Source organism: Gigantopelta aegis, chromosome 4 (assembly GCF_016097555.1).
Source record: "Gigantopelta aegis isolate Gae_Host chromosome 4, Gae_host_genome, whole genome shotgun sequence".
Classification (NCBI taxonomy): domain Eukaryota; kingdom Metazoa; phylum Mollusca; class Gastropoda; order Neomphalida; family Peltospiridae; genus Gigantopelta; species Gigantopelta aegis.
This window is the reverse complement of record NC_054702.1, coordinates 89,455,121-89,478,057: the sequence shown is the minus strand read 5'-3', so window position 1 is coordinate 89,478,057 and position 22,937 is coordinate 89,455,121. Positions and strand designations below refer to the sequence as shown.

Genomic DNA, 22,937 nt, shown 5'->3' with positions numbered 1-22,937 from the left:
AATAAGAGAAGTTAGTGATCTTGCTGAGATATGGTTAACAGGAGAAGGTGGTGATCTCACTTTGGTATGGGTAATAGAAGGTGGTGATCTCGCTGAGGTATGGGTAATAGGAGAAGGTGGTGATCTTGCTGAGATATGGGTAACAGGAGAAGGTGGTGATCTCACTTTGGTATGGGTAATAGAAGGTGGTGATCTCGCTGAGGTATGGTTAACAGGAGAAGGTGGTGACCTCGCTGAGGTATGGATAACAGGAGAAGGTGGTGATTTCGCTGAGGTATGAGTAATAGAAGGTGGTGATCTCGCTGAGGTATGGGTAACAGGAGAAGGTGGTGATCTCGCTGAGGTATGGGTAACAGGAGAAGATGGTGATCTTGCTGAGGTATGGGTAATAGAAGGTGGTGATCTTGCTGAGGTATGGTTAATAGAAGGTGGTAATCTTGCTGAGGTATGGGTAATAGAAGAAGGTGGTGATCTCGCTGAGGTATGGTTAACAGGAGAAGGTGGTGATCTCACTTTGGTATGGGTAATAGAAGGTGGTGACCTCGCTGAGGTATGGGTAACAGTAGAAGGTGGTGATTTCGCTGAGGTATGGGTAATAGAAGGTGGTGATCTTGCTGAGGTATGGGTAACAGGAGAAGGTGGTGATCTCGCTGAGGTATGGGTAATAGAAGGTGGTGATCTTGCTGAGGTATGGGTAACAGGAGAAGGTGGTGATCTCGCTGAGGTATGGGTAACAGGAGAAGGTGGTGGTCTCACTGAGGTATGGATAATAGAAGTTGGTGATCTCACTTTGGTATGGGTAATAGAAGGTGGTGATCTCGCTGAGGTATGGGTAATAGAAAGTGGTGATCTTGCTGAGGTATGGGTAACAGGAGAAGGTGGTGATCTCACTTTGGTATGGGTAATAGAAGGTGGTGATCTCGCTGAGGTATGGGTAACAGGAGAAGGTGGTGGTCTCGCTGAGGTATGGATAATAGAAGTTGGTGATCTCACTTTGGTATGGGTAATAGAAGGTGGTGATCTTGCTGAGGTATGATTAACAGGAGAAGGTGGTGATCTCACTGAGGTATGGGTAACAGGAAAAGGTGGTGATTTCGCTGAGGTATGGGTAATAGAAGGTGGTGATCTTGCTGAGGTATGGGTAACAGGAGAAGGTGGTGACCTCGCTGAGGTATGGGTAACAGGAGAAGGTGGTGATCTCGCTGAGGTATGGGTAACAGGAGAAAGTGGTGATCTTGCTGAGGTATGGGTAACAGGAGAAGGTGGTGAACTCACTTTGGTATGGGTAATAGAAGGTGGTGATCTTGCTGAGGTATGATTAACAGGAGAAGGTGGTGATCTCGCTGAGGTATGGGTAACAGGAAAAGGTGGTGATTTCGCTGAGGTATGGGTAATAGAAGGTGGTGATCTTGCTGAGGTATGGGTAACAGGAGAAGGTGGTGATCTCACTTTGGTATTGGTAATAGAAGGTGGTGATCTTGCTGAGGTATGGGTAACAGGAGAAGGTGGTGACCTCGCTGAGGTATGGGTAACAGGAGAAGGTGGTGATCTCGCTGAGGTATGGGTAATAGAAGGTGGTGATCTTGCTGAGGATGGGTAATAGGAGAAGGTGGTGATCTTGCTGAGGTATGGGTAATAGAAGGTGGTGATCTTGCTGATGTATGGGTAATAGGAGAAGGTGATGATCTTTCTGAGGTATGGGTAACATGAGAAGGTGGCGATCTCACTTTGGTATGGGTAATAGAAGGTGGTGATCTCGCTGAGGTATGGTTAACAGGAGAAGGTGGTGATCTCACTGAGGTATGGGTATTAGAAGGTGGTGACCTCGCTGAGGTATGGTTAACAGGAGAAGGTGGTGATCTCGCTGAGGTATGGGTATTAGAAGGTGGTGATCTCGCTGAGGTATGGTTAACAGGAGAAGGTGGTGATCTCGCTGAGGTATGGGTATTAGAAGGTGGTGATCTCGCTGAGGTATGGTTAACAGGAGAAGGTGGTGATCTCACTGAGGTATGGGTAATAGAAGATGGTGATCTTGCTGAGGTATGGGTAATAGAAGGTGGTGATCTTGCTGAGGTATGGGTAATAGAAGGTGGTGATCTTGCTGAGGTATGGGTAATAGAACGTGGTGATCTCGTTTAGGTATGAGTAATAGGAGAAGGTGGTGATCTCACTGAGATATGGGTAATAGGAGAAGGTGGTGATCTCACTGAGGTATGGGTAATAGGAGAAGGGAGTGATCTCGTTTAGGTATGGGTAATAGAGGGTGGTGATCTCACTATGGTATGGGTAATAGAAGGTGGTGATCTCACTAAGGTGTGGGTATAAAATAAGAGAATGATTTCACTATGGTATAGGTATAAGATAAGATAATGTGGTGATCTCAATAAGGTATGGGTATAAGATAAGAGAAGGTGGTGATATCGCTGAGGTATGGGTAATAAGAGAAGGTGGTGATCTCACTATGGTATGGGTATAAAATAAGAGAATGTGGTGATCTCAATACAGTATAGGTATAAGATAAGAGAAGGTGGTGATATCGCTGAGGTATGGGTAATAAGAGAAGGTGGTGATCTCACTATGATATGGGTATAAGATAAGAGAATGTGGTGATCTCAATACGGTATAGGTATAAGATAAGAGAAGGTGGTGATCTCAATACGGTATAGGTATAAGATAAGAGAAGGTGGTGATCTCAATACGGTATAGGTATAAGATAAGAGAAGGTGGTGATCTCAATACGGTATAGGTATAAGATAAGAGAAGGTGGTGATCTCAATACGGTATAGGTATAAGATAAGAGAAGGTGGTGATCTCAATAAGGTATAAGATAAGAGAAGGTGGTGATCTCAATAAGGTATAGGTATAAGATAAGAGAAGGTGGTGATCTCAATAATAGGGTTGGGTAAATCTGATCGAAGTTTTGTGCATAGCATTTTCTATGGCCATTTGCGATGCTGAATCAGAATCTGTTGGAATTTTTTACCTTCGATGACCTTTGACCTCCGGAACCTTAAGTTATTTAAAATGGCCGCCAAAAATGGCTGTGTTTTGCAATTTTCCCTACTTAATAAGACTAATATGGCATGTGACATATCATTATATATATTTTTTGGGTCAAGGAATACGAAAAATTACACTTTGAACTGGACTGGAGGGGTTAGAAATCCGATTTCATTGATTAAGGGGGGTAACAAATGAGGTCGAAATAAATATTTTCCCTAAAATATTAATTCTGATCATGATCGTTTTTCTTGAGGTTTTTTTCATTCCAGATCTGAATGTTCGGCTAAACTTGCTATCTGTTTGCTAAACATGATTGAACTGATGTAGTTCTAGTATCTCAGTTTAAGAAATATGCATGATGAACTAGTGTCAAGTGTTTCCAAAACAAGGAGCATTTCTCAGAAACGACTGTTTGGTGAAACATATATATATGTATATATCTATGTAGGACTGTAGAGAGGGGTCAAAATCAAATTAGTAGAAATGAAGCAAGCAATGTGGTAGCCCTAGAAGTCTGCGATGATTGGATATCTCAGAATGTATATCCAAAAAGTGCACGTACTGTGGCAAAACAAATAAAATCAAGACTATGATACTTTCCTAACAATGGCTAAATATGAGAGAAACGGTAAACCGAAAACTGATTTGTGGTGCAAGAAGGCAAAATCCTTTAATGACTCTATGACAATGTGGGCCTATGACATTAGATCAAAAGCAAAAGAGCAGCAGAAAAATATGGAAGATCAATATGGTGTGAGAATGACGCAGGAGGATGAGAACTTTTACATAGATAATTGTCACGGGGATTATGTAGCAATCTGTACCAATACTGTACCTGGGTCTTGGCGGAAGAAGAGAAAACGAGCAGAGACAAGGAGGTCTTCAGCGGAGAAAAAAGAAAAGGAAGTTGTGACAATAGCAATGCATATTGACGAAGATGAAGCAATGGAGGAACCTGACCCAGAGTCAACAGTAACTGATTCAACATATGAACCTCCCCTCCTAACTACTGGTAAACTCCAGTTCGATACTCCAACACCATCAAGGTGATCCACTAGGGGTTCGAGTAGAGATGACGACATGCACGAAGACCAACATCTAGTCTTCCCAAGAGTGAATATCAGAACCACCCGTAAAACTATCAATGAGAAATTAATGATATGTATTGTTCAGTGTCTCTCCGAATTCAAAGTAAGTCAAACTGATGTAGCAGGCATCATGGTACGGACAGCCAATATGGTATACTACTCAAAAGAATTTAAGGGTCAAAAATTTATAACCAAATAAGTTTCAGAATGTATTAGATTGATGATGTAAACTACACCAAAAATTTAATTTATTGTTCCATATTTACAAAAAAACACAAATAAACGTCACTGTATATAAGAAAGTCACATGACATGCTGTCAAAGTTGAAGGTTGTCAAACATGGATTTTACACATTAGAACATTCGTTTAATAGTGTGTGAATCCACCCCTGGCGCGAATACACTCGACACATCGTTGCCTCATGCTGTTGATCAGACGTCTGAAGAACTCTTGGGGAATGGCCTGCCACTCTGCCATAAGAAGTTGACCCAGATCATGAAGGTTGGCCGGAGGGGCATGGTTATCCCAAACTCTCCTGCCTAATTCGTCCCAGGCGTTCTCTATTGGGGCAAAGTCAGGCGAATATGCTGGCCAATCCATCCTGGCGATACCATGTTGTCTGAGAAAGTCCGTTACCACCCTGGCGCGGTGGGGTCTGGCATTGTCATCCTGCAGAACTGCCCCACCGCCAATCTGCTGAAGGCCTGGGAGAACCAACGGCCGGATAATCTCATTCAGATAGCGGATTCCATTCAGATTGCCATCCACCACATAGAGGGGGGTCCTGTGGTGGATAGAGATGCCGCCCCACACAATGACGCTGCCATCACCGAACCGGTGACGTTGTCTAACGTTAACGTCAGCGAAGCTCTCCCCAGGACGTCTGTAGACACGAACCCGACCATCGTTGAACTGGAGACTAAACCTGGACTCATCAGTGAACATCACTCGACCCCACTGAACACGTTGCCACTGCAGATGAAGTGTGCACCAGTGACGTCTGGTCGTTCTGTGACGTGGTAGGAGTGGTGGTCGAACAGCCTGGTGACAGAAGCGTAGATTATTGGCTCTCAGACGATTGCGTATGGTTTGATCAGACACTCTAGTTCCAGTCGCAGTCCACAGATTGTCACGTAATCGGCGTGCAGTGGTTGTGCGTTGATGTAGAGCCATATTGGTGATGTAGCGGTCCTCTCCATTTGTAGTGCTTCGGGGTCTTCCCGAACGTGGACGATTTCGAACAGAATTCGTTGCTTGGTACCGTTGTCACAGTCGGCCAACGACACTCTGACTGACACCAAGTCTTAGAGCAACATTTCTTTGCGTATTGCCATCCTGAAGCCAAGCAATAGCCCTTCCTCGATCTTCGATAGTCAGTTGACGTCGTACCATTGTCGAATTTGGAGTGTGCACCGTACACGAACGCAAGCTCCAATTATACGGAAATTCAGCATTGGGTACATGGAATACACATGCAAAGCGTGCAAATGAAGCGCTTTGTGAAAAAGCAAGTTATGGGCACTTAGCAGACCTTTCGCTTTCGCCCTAATTTACGTGCAAATGTAAGCATGTTTTCGCCATTAGAACTAGTCGACAGTGTCAATGACAGTGGATTTTAATTCATTTATGGGTTGCTTAGACCCACTTTCGTCAAAATGGAACAATACCATGCGTGACATTATGGTCTAGCTAATATAATTGACATTCAGAAAATAATGTCGAAAATATCGTCTGACCCTTAAATTCTTTTGAGTAGTATATTTGATCAAAACTGGCGATTGCCATCAGAAACAGAAGCGTTTGACAACAATGATGAGAGTAGTGATGATGTAGGAGATATTGTTGACTCGCAGCCTTCGAAAAAAAGACGGCGGAGAAGCTGCAAATACTTGAGCAATGTATTCCCTAGCCGTAGGTGTATAGGGATGTATTTAGAAGATGCAAGTTACCTTAACTTGAAACTTGTAGCAGAACATTTCCTAAATAAAGAGGAGAAGGTTGTTGCTGTAGGTTTGGATGATACGACTAAGGCTGGTGGTCAAAAACGTTATGACGTGAAAGCTGATCACATCATTGTCATGGGTCAAGGAGAGCGAACATTTTTGACAACTGGCTATACAGAGAATGTTAGTCATTCAGGTCAGGATGGGGCCAAGACTTACGATTTTAAACTGAAGTGTTTGGCTCTGCTCGCGGACTCAACCTTAGATGAAATCGAATCGGCAATAGATTTCTGGATTACAGACAGGGCTGCTGATTGTAAAATTCTGCTTGATAATTTGGGTGTAGCTTCAGAGAAAATCCTAAAATGCTCGGCACATTTGGTGCTAGCAATTGATCATGGATGTGATACGGTTTTCCGAAATGTAGAGCAGAAGATTGGAGTGCAGAACCTTCTTAAACTTTCTGCTGGAGAAAGGGCATTTTGCTCTCCCGGATGTAGCATCCATACCTTAGGCGAAATAGCAATAGCAAAACTTCTGAGTCCAAGCCATGCTGCTCACTCTGTATCACTATATCCCCAATACATGGAGTGGATGGAACAGAACGATATCGAACATTGTGGATTCAAAGGGTTCACTGCAAATAGGTTCGGAAGAATAGCTGAGATTGCTAAACAGTTTCTCCGAATGAGAACATCCATCCTAGAATTCTTTGATGCTGTGGTGGACATTCATTCAAATAAACTTGTTCTTGCTGTATCCACGTATATTCAAAGCAATTTGTTCATATTATGCTGCGAGGTTTATGAACTAGTTGGAGAAACTATCATATTCGCATTGATGAAACTATGGGCATTGATGAGAAAGACAAAAAGGGCTTCAATGCACAGAGAAACTGGGAAGGGGTGAAAGACTTCTTTGCCAAAAAATTGCCAGACATGGAAACAATCCGTGACAATTCAAGAACTGGGAATGGGAAAGAACGCTTGTTAGCAGCTGTGATCGATGAAGTCCTCGATTCTTTGCGTTGCCAGCAGGGATGGAAGATTTGCCCCTACTCAATTTGTCGAAAATGGAACTAGCTCCTGTCACAAATCTAGGTTGTGAAACAGAATTTGCACGGCTTGATAATCGGCTAAAGGTCAGTGGTGGAACGGAATCAGTCATGTCGATGTCCAGAAAGAATATAATTACCACAAACAGTCTTTTAGTCGATTCAACATTTATGGAGATGACACGTGAAGAAAAAAGGGAACAGTTGAAATGGGCTCGTAATTCGGAACAGACCCTTTCGACAGTGAGGGTATCAAAAGGAATTGTCCTAAGAAAAAAGGAAGATTTGAAGCAAAACAAAAATACTAGGCTCTTGAATATTACAGGAACTTGTAAGTTGCACAAAGGGCCTTTGACCCCAGACAGTCTTGATTTGTTGGATAATCTATCGCAGAAAGAACTTTTAGCCGAAGTTGCATATTTGCGGTTGACCATAGCCCCAGATATACGTCAGCAAAGGCATGTGAATGATGCTACTGGTAGATTCCGAACTCAGAAATTCAGTGTGACTGAGCTACAGAACTCAATAAAGAATGCTATTAAACCCAATGAAAGTGTGCATGATAACATTTATGAACTTTTGTTGGAAGCACTAGTGTGATTCTGTGATGTACAGCTGAGAATGGAACATTTTCAGGTTTTAATTAGCGAAATGTTAAAGACTGTTTTAGTGAAATGTTACATACTCTTGTTGCTGAGCCTCTGATCACTCTAAAAGTGTGATTTTCAAATTCCTTGACCTGAAAAACATCTACAATGAAATATTACATACTACATTAATCTCAATAGGTGAGAAAACGCCCAAAATGCCCATTTTTGGCCACCATTTTGAATAAATTAAGGTTCTGGGGGTCAAATGTCATCGGAATTTTAAAATTCCAATTGATTTGTAATCAGCACCTAAAATCGTCATTAAAAATGCTATGCGCACATTCTTAACCAAAAAAAGTTCATTATTTACCCAACCCTATCAATAAGGTATGGGTAATAGGAGAAGGTGGTTATCTCACTGAGGTATGGGTATAGACTCAATATGCAAAAGGAAAGGAATGGTTATTTGACAAAACTAATACTGAGGTACATTGTTCCGTGTGTAACATAAGAGTAATGGCTTCTCTTGTTCTTGAAGAAAGAGAGCTAAAACTGGCTGTTGCTTCTTGGCTGCTTGTATTGTCAGTTAGCAGCAGAGATATCTAAGATGTGAACATAATTATTATTATATGAGGCTTTTTTTATACACCAGTCTTTGACGGGTCGTATTATGGTGTAGTATTGTCTGTAAACTTTTCATTTTGGTGGCATATCTTTCTTATCAATTCATAAAGGATCATCAAACATTGAATGCAGTTGGGTGGCAGTTTGATATGTACCATAGCCGGGTCACCAAGCCCTACTTGTCCTGGAAATATCTTATCAAATCAACCTTTCATGCAAATACATGATATGGCAGTGGGTTGCGTACCATAACTAGGTCACAGCAACCAAATTTTTTAAGCATTACTGCACATTAAAGGAAATCCTTGTCTAGGCCATATTTTCTCTATTATTTCATATAACACATTTAATAATTTGTGAGCTTCTCCGTCAAACTCCTGAAAGGCATATCAGGTACCTCACTGGTACTCTTGATAATGATATGAGTACCGTGTATTTCTAGGTGGTTACCATTTTGTTTGGAGTGTTGGGGAGGGGGAGGAGGGATTTCGAACAATAAGAAAGAAATGCTGTAAGTATGACACCAAGTGCAGTATGTTAGGAGTGGATCAGTCCATCAGTACCGATGAGATTGTTGGTGATCCAGTTTGTACAGCAGGTGTAAGTTGTTATTTTTTCTTCCCACAGAATATTGGATCTTTGGATCAAGTTCTAGGTAATGCTGTGAGCTCTGTAATGACAAGACATGACTTCAGGAGGTGGCAGATTGAACTGGTCAGTTATTGGTGCTGTTTGGAATGTATTATTGGAAATATTTAATCCATTTCTCTTAAAAAAACAAATGCAAAAAAGGTACTTAAAATGCTTTTTACTTTCAGAATTGTCAAGCAAATTACAATTAATTTTATTAATTCCCATAGTAGAATGTAACAAGAAATAATTATTATATTTGGTTTGAGGTTGCATTAAGTGTATAAGATAGGGGGCAGGGGGGTAACTCCCCTCAGTGCTGGAGCAAATCGTCAAATTTGTGCAAACATTATAGTAACTTGGGACCTTCTGCCTACAAAATTAGTTGTAATCCATGTTACGATGATTCAAGCATTTTGTTCAATTCAGTCAAAAACCAGCCTGCCCCTTACAAAAGTGGGTGCCTGTATGTCTGTGAGAATGTAGTTTTGACAGATTCTAGATTCAGTATGTGCTCACTATATATGTTAGTGTGTTACTCACTGTTACTGGGTTTTTGTCTTTATCAGATTATAACTAAGTTGTGTGGTGTTAAAGTACTATATTTTATTATTTTGGTATATATATATATAGCAATGAAATATATAGATTTACAGAAACCATAAAATTTATATTCAGCGAAAATATAGAAATCATATTTATATTTTTGTAACCATTACTCAGTCAGTTATCTCCCTTGTGAATTATTACAAGTTTTGACTTTGATGATTACCAAATCTGGTCGTATTTGGGGGGGAAAAGTAATTTCAACAATTGTACCTATAAAAAATGAATATGAAGTACAATTACGATATCATATCTAAAACTGATTGAATACGAAGCTAACTAATGATGAAACAACGTCCTGTCATTGAGTGTAAGTTTTTAACCTTGCCGTTCGATTCATTTTATGTTTGTGGGGTTTTTTGGGGAGGATAATTTTGTCAGGTACAACAGTATTATTAAGTAATTATTAATTTAATAAATAAAGATACTTTTTATTCATATTTCTTTTTAAAATTCCATGGTCAAGTAAATTTTCAACAAATGTTTCACCAGAAGAAATATATCATGGCGTTACATGTTTTCGATAGGATCAGCGAAAGACATTAACAAAAAAGCAAAAGATATTGTCAACAACTAGGATAGATGTATATAATAAATAATACCATTTCATGGTGTTTTTTCTAATTCGATTTTTATGTCAACTCGTGATGTATGAAAACCATATTTTCACTTATTGCTTGGCAATTCATGAAAATATGGTTTTTACACATCACGAGTTGACATGAAAATCATGTTAAAAAACCCCATGAAATAGCCTCTATATATTTGTTGTTTTCAGGAAAGATTAAGCTCACTTCATGCGACCAAGTCTGAACGTCTGGAATCACAGCTATCATTTGCAAAGTTTGTATTACTAAGTCACTGGTAGATACATTTTAATACGTTTAAATCTTTATGTGCATTTGAAAAATTAACAGGTATTTTGTTAACCTTTTTGTAACTTGACGGCATGCAGCATGCTGCTAATTAAATAATGTCATGGATATGACGGTACACTGTGCGCTGCTATTACTATTCCTACTATAACTGCCCCTGTCTGTTGTGTAAACCCCCCCAATAGTGTAATGTACATACACCATGATGTAAGCAGTTTACGTATGACGTACAGAGGTACTTCTGTTATAAGTGAGAAATTTACCCCCAAAATAGCAGTGGGAGTCTAGACAATTTCGCTGACCAAGGTGTCCATAAGTACTGTGTCCAAAATACAGAGTATCCTAACTGATGCCATATACCTTTAGTTGGATCACATTTTAATGTTGTTATGAGATTAAACTTACTTGTCAATGACTAGTACAAATGCTACAAAAAGAAACCCGATACCCCCATTTGAAAGCAGGTCAATCTTTCAGATAGGCGCATCATGTTTCTTCCTGTAGCGTTTGTACTAGTCAACATCATATAAGTTTTATATACATAATTTAACTCTCTTTAAAGAAATTAGATGATAATAGAATGCCATAATTATTATAAAAACATAAATAAAATAACACTGCTTCATGACATCATAAGGCTCAGTCCACGACATCATTTGAGCACAGACTCAAAAAAGGTTAATGATTGTTTTTAGTTATGATCATGGCAATTCTAAATAATTGTTGCATTAAAGTTACAGTCTCTGGTTACCATATTATAACATCATGTACAAATATGAAATACAAGTTCAAATGCACTTTAAAAAAACCTTGTGTGTGTTCATAATGAACGGAGATCGTCAAAAGTATACACTCGATTCATCGCCTGTGCCTTCATTGCTCGGCAAAGCACAAGCGATAGCCTGTTGTCAATTTCAGTCAACACGTGTGTTTGCGGATTTGAAATTGTAGGGGTCATCTCAGAAAATGAAATGAGAAATCTTGCGCTGTACGAAGAAAATTCGGTTGAGGATAGGTACTAGTCTTTCGATAAAACCGGTTTGATCTTGACAACGTGTTATCGCCAATCGTACCTTCCTATTTTCAGAATTAATATTTTATAAAGTGTTAGTAGAACTTTCAAAGTTTAGTTTGTATAACACATTGAGCATGTATATTTTTTATAATCATGTTATAATCAACAAATTCAAATAAATATTCTTTCGTGTGGAAAGTTTGTTTTGTTTAACGACATCAATGTTAGAACATATTGATTTATTAATCATCGGCTATTGGATGTCAAACATTTGGTAATTTTGACATAAAGTTTTCGAGTATATGTGAAGAGGGATGGTATTGGGGGTCGAAACACTTACCTGCCCAAGCTAAACAAAATTGAAATATATTTTCTTGGAGAGCATGAGACCATATAAACTTCGCTCAACAGTCTATAGCCCCCAATCCCACTAAAATCCCTGCACACGCGCCTTGGAAACCCACTACATTGTTTTTGCAAGGGACCATTTATATGCACCATCCCACAAACAGGATATCACATATCATGTCCTTTTATATACCAATCATGGTGCACTGGCTGGAACGAGCCCGCCGATGGGGATCGATCCTAGACCGACCGCGCAATTAACCCCGCACACACACCTTTTTAGGTCTAAGTAATGAATAGAAATAACAAATAGTCTTGATAAATGATACGTAAATCGAATACACTGACCTCTTCCTCTCCCCCTAGAGCGTTACATAATTATTGACACCCCCTTACATGTAACGCATATGCCAACCGATGGCCACTGTTAAAATGTCACGGCAAATCCCCCACCGACCCTTGGAAAGATGTTTTACCATACCTCTATGGATATAAATATTTTTTGGAGATATGAGACGACCCCTCATTCAAGACAGTTAAATTTGTTCAAAGTCATGTGAGAAGCTCAGCGCCTGCACAAATCACGTAAAGTCCCAGTTCTACTGGTGTCCCGCTAAATGAAAAAAACCCAAAGCTGACCATTGCGTTTGTAGTTGACCTAGATAATGTAGATAAGCGAGCATTGCCAAACTATAGCTATGTGGTGGACCGTATATGTACCAAACAGAACTGAATCATCTATTCTAAATGCTTAAATAATAAATATATGCCAGGGACTGCAGCTTTAAGAAAAATATTAAATGTTGCAGAGAGTTAAATGATTTTATTTATTTTTAACACAAGGAAAAGAAAGCAAGGGATAGTAAAAAGATAAATAAAGTCTGTCGGTATCTGTACAGTTTTAAAAGAGTAGTTAGCATTAGCCTCTTATAACCTTGCTCTGGAGTCACATTCATGAGGATGAAATTGGGGTGTACTTTCAGTATGCATATGTAAAAGCTATCCACTAAACGATTCGGGACTTAAAGGTAATTAGAGAAACTTTAAAAAACCTTTATCAGATTTATCATACATTATATCCAAAATGTAGCAGAATGGTTTAAACAGTGGTTTAAAAATGTAGAAATGTGATTGTACATGAACTTTAGGAAAACTTTAATGCAATATTAATGCAGTCAAATTGCCAGACATTCCTTACAAATTTGGTTTGATCTTTTAGTGAACGTAAAGAATTTATTTAAACAATTGGTTAAATAATTTATAATCAATAAATGTAAATGTGAATTTAGAATTATTTCTGGATTGTGACAATTGTTTTACAAATGACAGATCTGAAATTGAGAAGTATGAGAAGATGGTGGAAGATCTGAAATCACAGCTGCGAATGCAGGACTCGATCCCCACACGTGAGAATGGACTCACCGCTGATATCACCATGTCGGGTACTCAGAGGAACAGCTATCAACAAATCATTGACAGACTGACAAGGTGACTGGTTATTACTGGATGGATTATTTACCAAAACATAACAGTTATTATGTTGGTTTAGTCCATAGCATTCTTTGATTTGCTAATTCAGATATTTATAACAGCTTGATGCATTCAAGGAAATGATTTTTCAGCTTTTGTTATATTTTTACAAAGTAGACTGGATTTCATTTGAAATTTTGAAAAATTACCTTTATTTAAATATAATAAAATTTTCTTTGCATCAATACACTTTACAGCAATCTGATTGGTTCAGAGGTGCTTACTTACATGAAACAAAAAATAATTGCAGTCAGTTCTTAAATGATATAGTTTTCAGCTTCTTCTTTTTTCAGGTCATTTGATCTTTTAGTTTTAATTTTGAAAAAGGTATCACCTCATGATAGCATTCATTAATTTGCTTTTCTAGATTTATTTATAACAATTATGCCTCTCTTTTTTTACTTTAGATATTTTAATTTAAAATGTGTTTGATAATGTCAGTACACTCATTTTTAATCTTATTGTCTTCCATTTATTTAAATTCATTAATTCATCTAGTTTTCTTTAATTCATTTGTGTTCATTTCTGTGTGTCACCCATCATCCAGTGTTTTTCTTCATGTTAGATGTTGTTTATTTTGTTTTAACTCAGAGAGCGTGATGAATTAATGGACCATCTGACTAGTACGAAAGCCAGGCTGCGTGATATGGCTCAGCGGGAGGAAGAACTGTATGTTCAGATGAAGAAAGGCATTGAGCTTGTCGAACAGTCACAGCTGGAGCAAACAGAGGTCAGTGTCGCTTTACTTTTAAATACTCTGGGGTCCTCTATTTTCTATAATTTGGTGAAAAAATATATTTAGTTTTATATATAATCCTCATTTAAAAGATTTTTAGGCTTTAAATTAATACAGTTTTGACTTCAGAAAATAAATATTTTATATTTATTAGATGCAGACCTGTATTAATAAATATAGAATTTGCAGAGTTCATTTCAAGTTCTATAAAAACATTTAAATATCTTTTTTCGTTTGTCTCTGAGTCACTAGAACCAACTGTGCAATAATATTTGCACATACATTTGTCAAGATCTCAAAACCCAGACTTCTGCACATATATATAGGTTATTTAACAGATATGGCATGATAGACCAATTTCACTAGTGAGTTATTTGTTACTTGAAAATATATATTTATTTAAAATTAGGCAATGGTGCAGAAGGAGCAGTTGGCAGAAGAATTAAAAAATATGAGACAAAGATTTGAGGCACACGTATTAGACACTCAGAAGAAAATGCAACTGGATCGTGAGTCAGTCCGGGGAGAGATGAAGTTTCTGTTGGATGATCTCAACAACAAGGTAGCACACTGAAGTCTGTCACTAGGCTCTGTCGCTAAAAGGGGCGGGACGTAGCCCAGTGGTAAAGCACTCGCTTGATGCGCGGTCGGTTTAGGGATCGATCCTCGTCAGTGGGCCCATTGGGCTATTTCTCATTCCAGCCAATGCACCACAACTGGTATATCAAAGGTCGTGGTATGTGCTGTCCTGCCTGTGGGATGGTGCATATAAAAGATCCCTTGCTGCTAATGGAGAAAAGTAGCGGGGTTCCTCTAAGACTATATGTCAAAATTACCAAATGTTTGACATCAAGTAGCAGATGATTAATGAATCAATGTGCTCTAGTAGTTTCGTTAAACAAAACAAACTTTATTTTATTTGTCACTAAAACTTATTATTTTTCTTTAACTTGTCAACAGCTCTCAAAATAAGCAGCAGTCAGCGCAACCTATTAGTTGAACAAACACGAACGAAAATATTTTACATGAATAGTTCAAGGTGTAATTAAGAGTGAGGGCAATGTCGTTTATTTGACTCTTCTTATGCTTGCATGTCTGTATGTTATCGTCATGTATAAAAGCACATGTCTGTGTGCGACATTTTAATTATTTTTAATCCATAATAGTTTATGGACAGAGCTGACGAAACCATGACAAAACTATTTCTGACACGGAATATTCACTGCACAAATTTATTATATAAGCTTCTGTTAGTCATGTCTCCTCTCTTAAGTAAAAGGCTTGACTGTGGCCCTAGCTGCTGAATTCCATTAATGGTAAATTGTTTTTGTTTTCCTCCAGTTGAAGGAGTCTGTGGAGAAGTATGCAGCTGTTGAGAGTCAGCTGGATAAAGTGACGAGGGACAAGATGTCCCTGACGAATGAGCTGGATGAAATCAAGGCAGAGTTCCGCTTACACACCAAAGAAACAACAGTGGTAGGTGTACACACCATCTTGTAAGGGCACACGTTCCATCGATGATCATTTAGTGGGTAATGATAGGAAGCACACAAATTTATTATTTTATGACTTGTAGGTAAATGTGTTTTAATGCCAATTATGTTAATATGGTTTGAGTTGTGCATGGAATTAATTTTAATGTGTAACATGCTAAAACAGAATTTTGTATTGGGGTATTTAGGGACTTAATGATATTGCTTGTTTTGCATCCGCTGTTGAATTAACAAAATTTGTTTTTCATAACTGCTGTGTTTAAGCATTATAAATATAATGCATTTACATGCTTACAGGGTTTGTACTTTTATTTGATAAAAATACTTATCCTTAATATTGTTCAGAATAAACTATACAGTAAATAGTAGAAGATCATGTGCTATAAATAGTGTGCTATAAAGATAGTACCGTATATTGCCGTGTATTAGCCGACTTTTGAAGTCTAGAAACACTTTCCAAAAGAAGAGAGTCGGCTTATACACAGAGGCAACAAATTGGAGCATAAAATTCTGATTGAAAATACTCCCGACTGTGACTTATAAATTTTGATCAGATTATGTAACAATAATTTGTGCACAGTATAAATAAAACACCCCATCATGCAATATTATGCAGTTTTTTTGTTCTTGAATGCATTATAAGTTTGATGAATAATATTTTTTTTTACTTGTTTTATTGTCATTTTAATGGTAAAAACGTATTCTTTCCAACTATCCGCCATTTGTTTTGACCTGTGCTGGGACCAGTCTTTCATATAGCAAATTTAAGATTCAAAATGTTTTTTCTTCAGACAAGTATTATATTTCTAATATTATTGTTTTGTTAGGAGGGTGCATTAAACTGTAAAGTAATGCCATAAATAAATTAAGCTCATTATTAACATTACTGACTGAAAAAACATAACATTAATTACAGGACGATAATTACTCCCACAATTGTCACATGACCATACCATATACAGTGAACAGCTGCAGTCAAGGACCGCATGATCTTTTGTTTCTATGTGTGTGGTGTGTGGGGGAGGGGGGGGATTAAACATGCCTCAATGATTTTACTTTTTGCTGTCCAGTGAATAAATTAATTACTTGTGTGCAGTGATATGTTGTTTCAGCTTGAATTATTTATTTTTCTGTTATGCTTTATCAGTTCTAAATTATTTTTCACGGCATGGTAGATATTAGCATTGCTGCATTGACTGCGATCGCAATTACCGTTTTTGTAATAATTAAAGGGAAAACAAATATAATGAACAAGAAAAGCACAAGTCTATTTTTTGACAGTATTATTGAAATCGATACAACATACAACTGGACAAAAGGTGACTTCGGCTTATACACAAGGCCAATGATTTTGTACTAGATATTTAGGGTCAAACTAAGAGGTCGGCTTATCCAAGGAGTCTGCTAATACACGGCAATATACGGTATGTGTAACTGTCATTTGTAAGCATTCATACACAGCTGTGATGTAACTATTTAAGGAAGGTAGTCTATAATTTGTGGCCTATTTGTTAAAACTGTGTTTCAATATGTTGTGTGTTTTTTGTTTCTCCTGTAGACATCTGAGACTTTTCGACAAGAGACGACCAACGCCTCACTTCAGAGACAAACTGCAGTCCAGACTGCACACCAGTTACGTACCAAATTGGACAACCTACACCGAGACAGAGACCAGGTTTTAATCACATAACCATTATTACTTATTTTCATTAGCTCAACACACAAGCCTGAGGTCTGTTCATAACCTTTATTATTATTAACCAACTCAACTCACAAGCCTGGGGTCTATTCATAACCTTTATTATTATTAACCAACTCAACTCACAAGCCTGGAGTCCATTTATGTTCATTAATATTATTTGCAAGCCTCAGTGTGTTTTCTGTTATCCATGTTCTAGTAAATATGGGATGGGGAGACCAAATAATATTCCTTCTCTTATATGAACAGAATAATGATACAAATATATATATATATATACTCTTCATAAAAAGTTAAGCAACAACCAAGGAAGTATGATAATGAAGTTTTATTTGACAGTATTCTTAAAATCATTTGATGTGTTATTAAACCTTCATCTAGTGACGTGACGTTGGCAGTGCTACTAGTTGTGTTGGAGTTATCCATTCTTTGAATACAATATAATGTTTTGTTATTGTGAGGAGTATAGGTTAAACAACCATGCACAGTTGTGTTCTTGCAAATTGTTTGGGTTGTTATATACATTATTTATTGGTTGGAGTGATCATGGTGTGCTTTTTTATGCAGTATAGAGTTTATGAAAGACATTTACTAAGTGCTGAAAATATATTAGTAACATTGTGGCATTAAATTTCATCTCACTTACTAGAGCACAGTAACCAACTACTGCATTTCAAATTTTGTAAACTGTATGCATGGGTGTTATTAAATATTTGTCTTCTTTTGATTTGTAGGAGAGGAGTCGACTGAAAACCGAGATTGATGACCTGCGACGAAGATTGCACTTAGCTGAACGAGATCTTGTCAACAGCAAAGAGGAGTGCATTCTCCTCACAACCAATTCACAGTCACTGGAGAGAGAGGTACGTGTGTGACATCCTGGTCTCATCTTTAGCATCAGAGTTGTCATGAATAAAGTGGACATACATTGCTGTAGGTCGAGTGTCATCTAGCGTTATTTCTATTATATGTGAGAATAAAGCTAGAGATGACTGTGTGTAATACTTCGGCAGTCATCGACAACCAAAATGGTAGCCAGCTACTGTCTGAAATATGCTATTATGCTATAGTTCGATTATTTCCGAGTCGAGTGTACATGATAGGACCACTAAATATTAGTGTGACGTCTCCACACATTGTGTCCTACATCAGCACAACATTAATGGTGTTTCACATAGTGGAAGGAAGGAAATGTTTTATTTAACAACGCACTCAACACATTTTATTTACGGTTATATAGCGTCAGACCTATGGTTAAGGACCACACAGATATTGAGGGAGGAAACCTGCTGTTGGCACTTCATGGGCTACTCTTTTCGATTAGCAGCAAGGGATCTTTTATATGCACCATCCCATAGACAGGATTGCACATACCACAGCCTTTGATGTACCAGTCGTGGTGCACTAGCTGGATCACATAGGGGTGTCGGGTTTCTTCGTCTAGTGTCGATACCGCTTACCAACATGTACATTTAATGTCATAATTAGACTCTTAGAATAATCAAACTAAAAGTCTGCGGCATCAGATTTAGGGGGGGAGTGTATTGCAGACACAGTATTTGTCTACCATTTGGGTGTCGACAATTGCCGAAGTATTACACGGTGATCTTTAGCATTATTCTCACATATAATGGAATAATGCTAGAGGACACTCAAGCTAACATTGCTGTTTCTTTAGTAATATCAGTGTCAACAGCAAAGAGGTGTGCATTCTCCTCACAACCTTGAGGCGGCATGTAGCCCAGTGGTAAAGTGTTCACTTGCACTGTTAGTCTGGGGTTGATTCCCGTCGGTGGACTCGTTGGGCTATTTCTTGATTGAAACATATTTTATCGCTTTTTAAAGAACAAATGGATTACGCACAAGGTACACAATTACACAACATACTAGTCCTGCATATTTCTATTTCTTTTTCCAGCCAGTGCACCACGACTGGAATATCAAAGGCTGTGGTATGTGCTATCCTGCCTGTGGGATGGTGCCAATAAAAGACACCACTAGAGCACAATGTAGCAGGTTTCCTCTCTAAGAATAAATGTCAAATTACCAAATGTTTTACATTCAATAGCCAATGATTAATAAATCAATGTGCTCTAGTGGTGTCTTTAAACAAAACAAAACTTGAACTTTTTAACTTTCTCCTCACAACCAGTGCACAGACTCTGGAAAGAGAGGTAAGTGTGTGACATCCTAGACACATACCGGCCTCGGTGGCGTCGTGGTTAGGCCATTGGTCAACAGGCTGGTAGGTACTGGGTTCGGATCCCAGTCGAGGCATGGGATTTTTAATCCAGATACCAAACCCTGAGTGAGTGCTCCGCAAGACTCAATGGGTAGGTGTAAACCACTTGCACCGACCAGTGCTCCATAACTGTTTCAACAAAGGCCATGGTTTGTGCTATCCTGCCTGTGGGAAGCACAAATAAAAGATCCCTTGCTGCTAATCGGAAAGAGTAGCCCATGAAGTGGCGACAGCGGGTTTCCTCTCAAAATCTGTGTGGCCCTTATAACCGTAAATAAAATGTGTTGAGTGTGTCATTAAATAAAACATTTCTTTCTTTCTTTCCTAGACATCAAAGTTGTCTTTCATCACAGACAGTACAGAGCTCACTCGAGTAGTCCTCTTTATCTGTTAAGTAGTGATGATGATAGTTTGTTTTGTTTTGTTTAATGACACCACTAGAGCACATTGATTTATTAATCATCAGCTATTGATTGTAAAACATTTGGTAATTTGACTTATAGTCTTAGAGAGAAAACCCGCTACATTTGCTCATTAGTAGCAAGGGATCTTTTATATGCACCATCCCACTGAGCCATGTCCCATCACCATTTGATTATAGTCAGTAAAAATATAATTAGATGGACTTGGGAACACTTTGAATTACAAACACTATGCACCTATCAATGGGACCGACCGTAACAAAATTTTTTAATATTTAATATCTATTCAGTATTTGTTTTCTTTATGAACACATTAAAACAAACTCAAATCACAGCATGTTTCATCATCTAGGCTGTAGGAATAATTACAGTGTACATTTTCCATGACAGTCCTTTATGGATTGCATAATTGGTTATCACTTTGCTCCTCCAAAGTGGTCAGACACAGCTAAAGGTTGATGGAAAATGGCCACAAGAGACAAGCACCTGTTGCAGTTGGAGAGACAAGGACTAGGATGTGGAGATGGACAACAAAAGAAGTTGAAAGATAGGAGCGTCCAGATGAGCAAGAAATAAAATGGAATTCAAAGGAGAGAAAAGAAAGATGGCAGGGGATAAAACAAAAATTAAAATATCACATTGCCAGAACCCAGCTGATTAATTTTCAATTATAATCAATCATCTGAAAAACATTGCTGTCAAGTACAAATTAAAGAACCTTACATTATCAATAAAAGGGACATGTATTGTTGATACTAGGGCTGGCCTAGCTCTGGGTGATCAGAAAACTTTACCAAATTATTGCAAAATGCAAAACTATAGCTATTTTTCCAACAAAATATCAATTATTACACAAATGTTTTTTGCCAAATTAAAATAACATTGCCAATTGTTTTTAAAATTCGCAATTGGCCAATTTGGTGAGTGGCAGACTTACCCCTGTTTGGGTAGTATCATTTTACATTTTCTTAAATTAAGTGGATGCTGTTGAATACGTTTGGTTCAAATACTGATAAGATGAGAAGTCTTTTCCTCATGCTACCTCTGGTTTCTTCAACACATTTTGCAAGTGTTCAAGTTTCTTTTCGTTTGTTTTTTCCCCAGCTACATCTTGCCAAGCTGGCACGTGAAAGTATTGAGCGTGGTCGTGCAGAGGATGTGAAGATTATTGCCAAACAGTCGCAGCAGAGAGAAGAACATTACAAGGAATACATTAACAACCTGGAAGAAAGACATGGTGGGTCATCATCTTAACTAATGTCATTAGCTTATGACAACATTCTCACAAGTTGTAGAATTTATAAATGTCATTTTCTAGGCCCGTAAAGTCATGGCATTTTGAGTATGGAAAATAGATATTGATTGATGTGTTGTAGGGTGTTTTTTTGGGAGGTGGGGGGCTTTTTTGTTGTTTGGGGTTTTTTTTTAAGAGGGGAGGGGTTGCCATTTAAAATAACATAAGAAGGCATTGGCAATTCATGACAAAATTTATAATTAGGGTTTACACTAGAACAAATTTAGTTTTAACCAATTTTGAGATATTTAGCATATTTTCTTGAAAATTAATTCAAAATTGGTTAATTTAAAGAAAATGGTATTAGCCAAAGACTATGTTGTAACCACTTAGCATAAAAATTAGCAATTGACTATTTTGACAATGGACAGGGTGAGCCCTGGTAAAGTTATGTTGATGTTTGTAGAAACATCCTTAACAACCCAGAAAACAGCCGTGAAAAATGCCTTTAAAGAGTCTGGAATCACAAACTGTGTGAATCCTGTATTGTGTATGGTAGTACTGCACTGACATCTCTTAAAACATTGTTTTATGAATTAACAAACAGGGCTCGCGCTGTCGGTAGCCAAATTAGCCATTGGCTAATTTTTACAAAAAATGGCTAATAAAATTTGCAAGTGGCTAAAATTTTGGCTAAGCCATTTTCTGTCTTCTGATGTGAACAAACGGTTACATAATCTATCCGACACCTCAGACATAATAATACTACCAAATATTCGATTAGCGTAATAGCGATCTCGCGACCGGTAACGAGAAACGGTGTCATGCAGAATACAGCGTAGGCCTTATAATGTTTGCTTATTTTAACGGCATGCATTCGACATGTATGACAGCAATGTCTGGAAGATCTGTAACTTGTTATTTTTACTTTGTAAAATCTTTGAACCAAAGTAATAAAAACAGACCGACAATGCTTGTCAATTTGAATACACATGCCAGTTCAGGGCCAAAAAGACATGTAGGCCATCTCAAGGTCCGAGTTCAGCCAGACCGAGCAAAAACAAAACGTTCGTTAGACTGGTTTGTGCGCTTCACGTTAAACCAAATGGACACGACGAACACCAATCAAATAGTTCGCGAACGTTAGGAAGAATGTTCGTTGGCTGAACTGAGGACAGCTCTCGGTGCGAATAAACGCTACGCTTCAGTCAGCTGACATCCGTGTGTCAAGAGACATCGTTGCGGACATTAAACAATACGATTACGCAAAAGTAAATCTTGATGTAAATTTGTAGAAAAACAATAGTTATTCGCATCAATGAATACCTAACTGCAGTTTTTGTTTATTCCTTTGTCTTTGTTAATTTTGTACGCATGCAGATCGCGATTGCCAGAAATGAACATGCAGTATTTAAATTATACAAATTGCAGTTAAATGTACACTGAATAAAATCAGTTTACAATAATCATATTTGTTAGATAATTTTAGATATAAATTTGTAAGACTGTGAAGTGACATTTAATATGTTAGCTGGATTTTAAAAAGACCGTAAATATTAATTTTATTGAAGGATTTTTTTTTTTTAATTTTCGTAAGCAGAAATCACAAGCATTTAACACGACGCTGAAATCAACAGCAACAACATGGCACAAATTATGAAATCGTTTGGGTTGGGGAATTGATGGGTCACTTTAAAAAAAAAAAGAAAAAAAAAAAGTTATTCAAACTAACATAAAGATTGCTATTTAAAGAAATAATGAGTTCTATATATAAAAAAAAGATCTCAACTTTTTATTTGGGAAA

General features: G+C 37.9%; 1 protein-coding gene across 1 annotated transcript in view; it reads left to right on the top strand.

Annotated features, from left to right (window-relative positions):
* The window catches only part of LOC121371364 (serologically defined colon cancer antigen 8 homolog), a 31,119-nt gene that overhangs the window by 3,817 nt on the left and 4,365 nt on the right, over window positions 1-22,937 (top strand). The window contains exons 5-13 of the mRNA XM_041497189.1: window positions 8,931-9,017; window positions 10,318-10,382; window positions 13,107-13,265; window positions 13,899-14,037; window positions 14,453-14,605; window positions 15,385-15,519; window positions 17,095-17,211; window positions 17,970-18,098; window positions 21,004-21,136. Coding sequence (XP_041353123.1) covers window positions 8,931-9,017; window positions 10,318-10,382; window positions 13,107-13,265; window positions 13,899-14,037; window positions 14,453-14,605; window positions 15,385-15,519; window positions 17,095-17,211; window positions 17,970-18,098; window positions 21,004-21,136 — 1,117 coding nt within the window. The remainder of the gene's footprint in view (window positions 1-8,930; window positions 9,018-10,317; window positions 10,383-13,106; window positions 13,266-13,898; window positions 14,038-14,452; window positions 14,606-15,384; window positions 15,520-17,094; window positions 17,212-17,969; window positions 18,099-21,003; window positions 21,137-22,937) is intronic.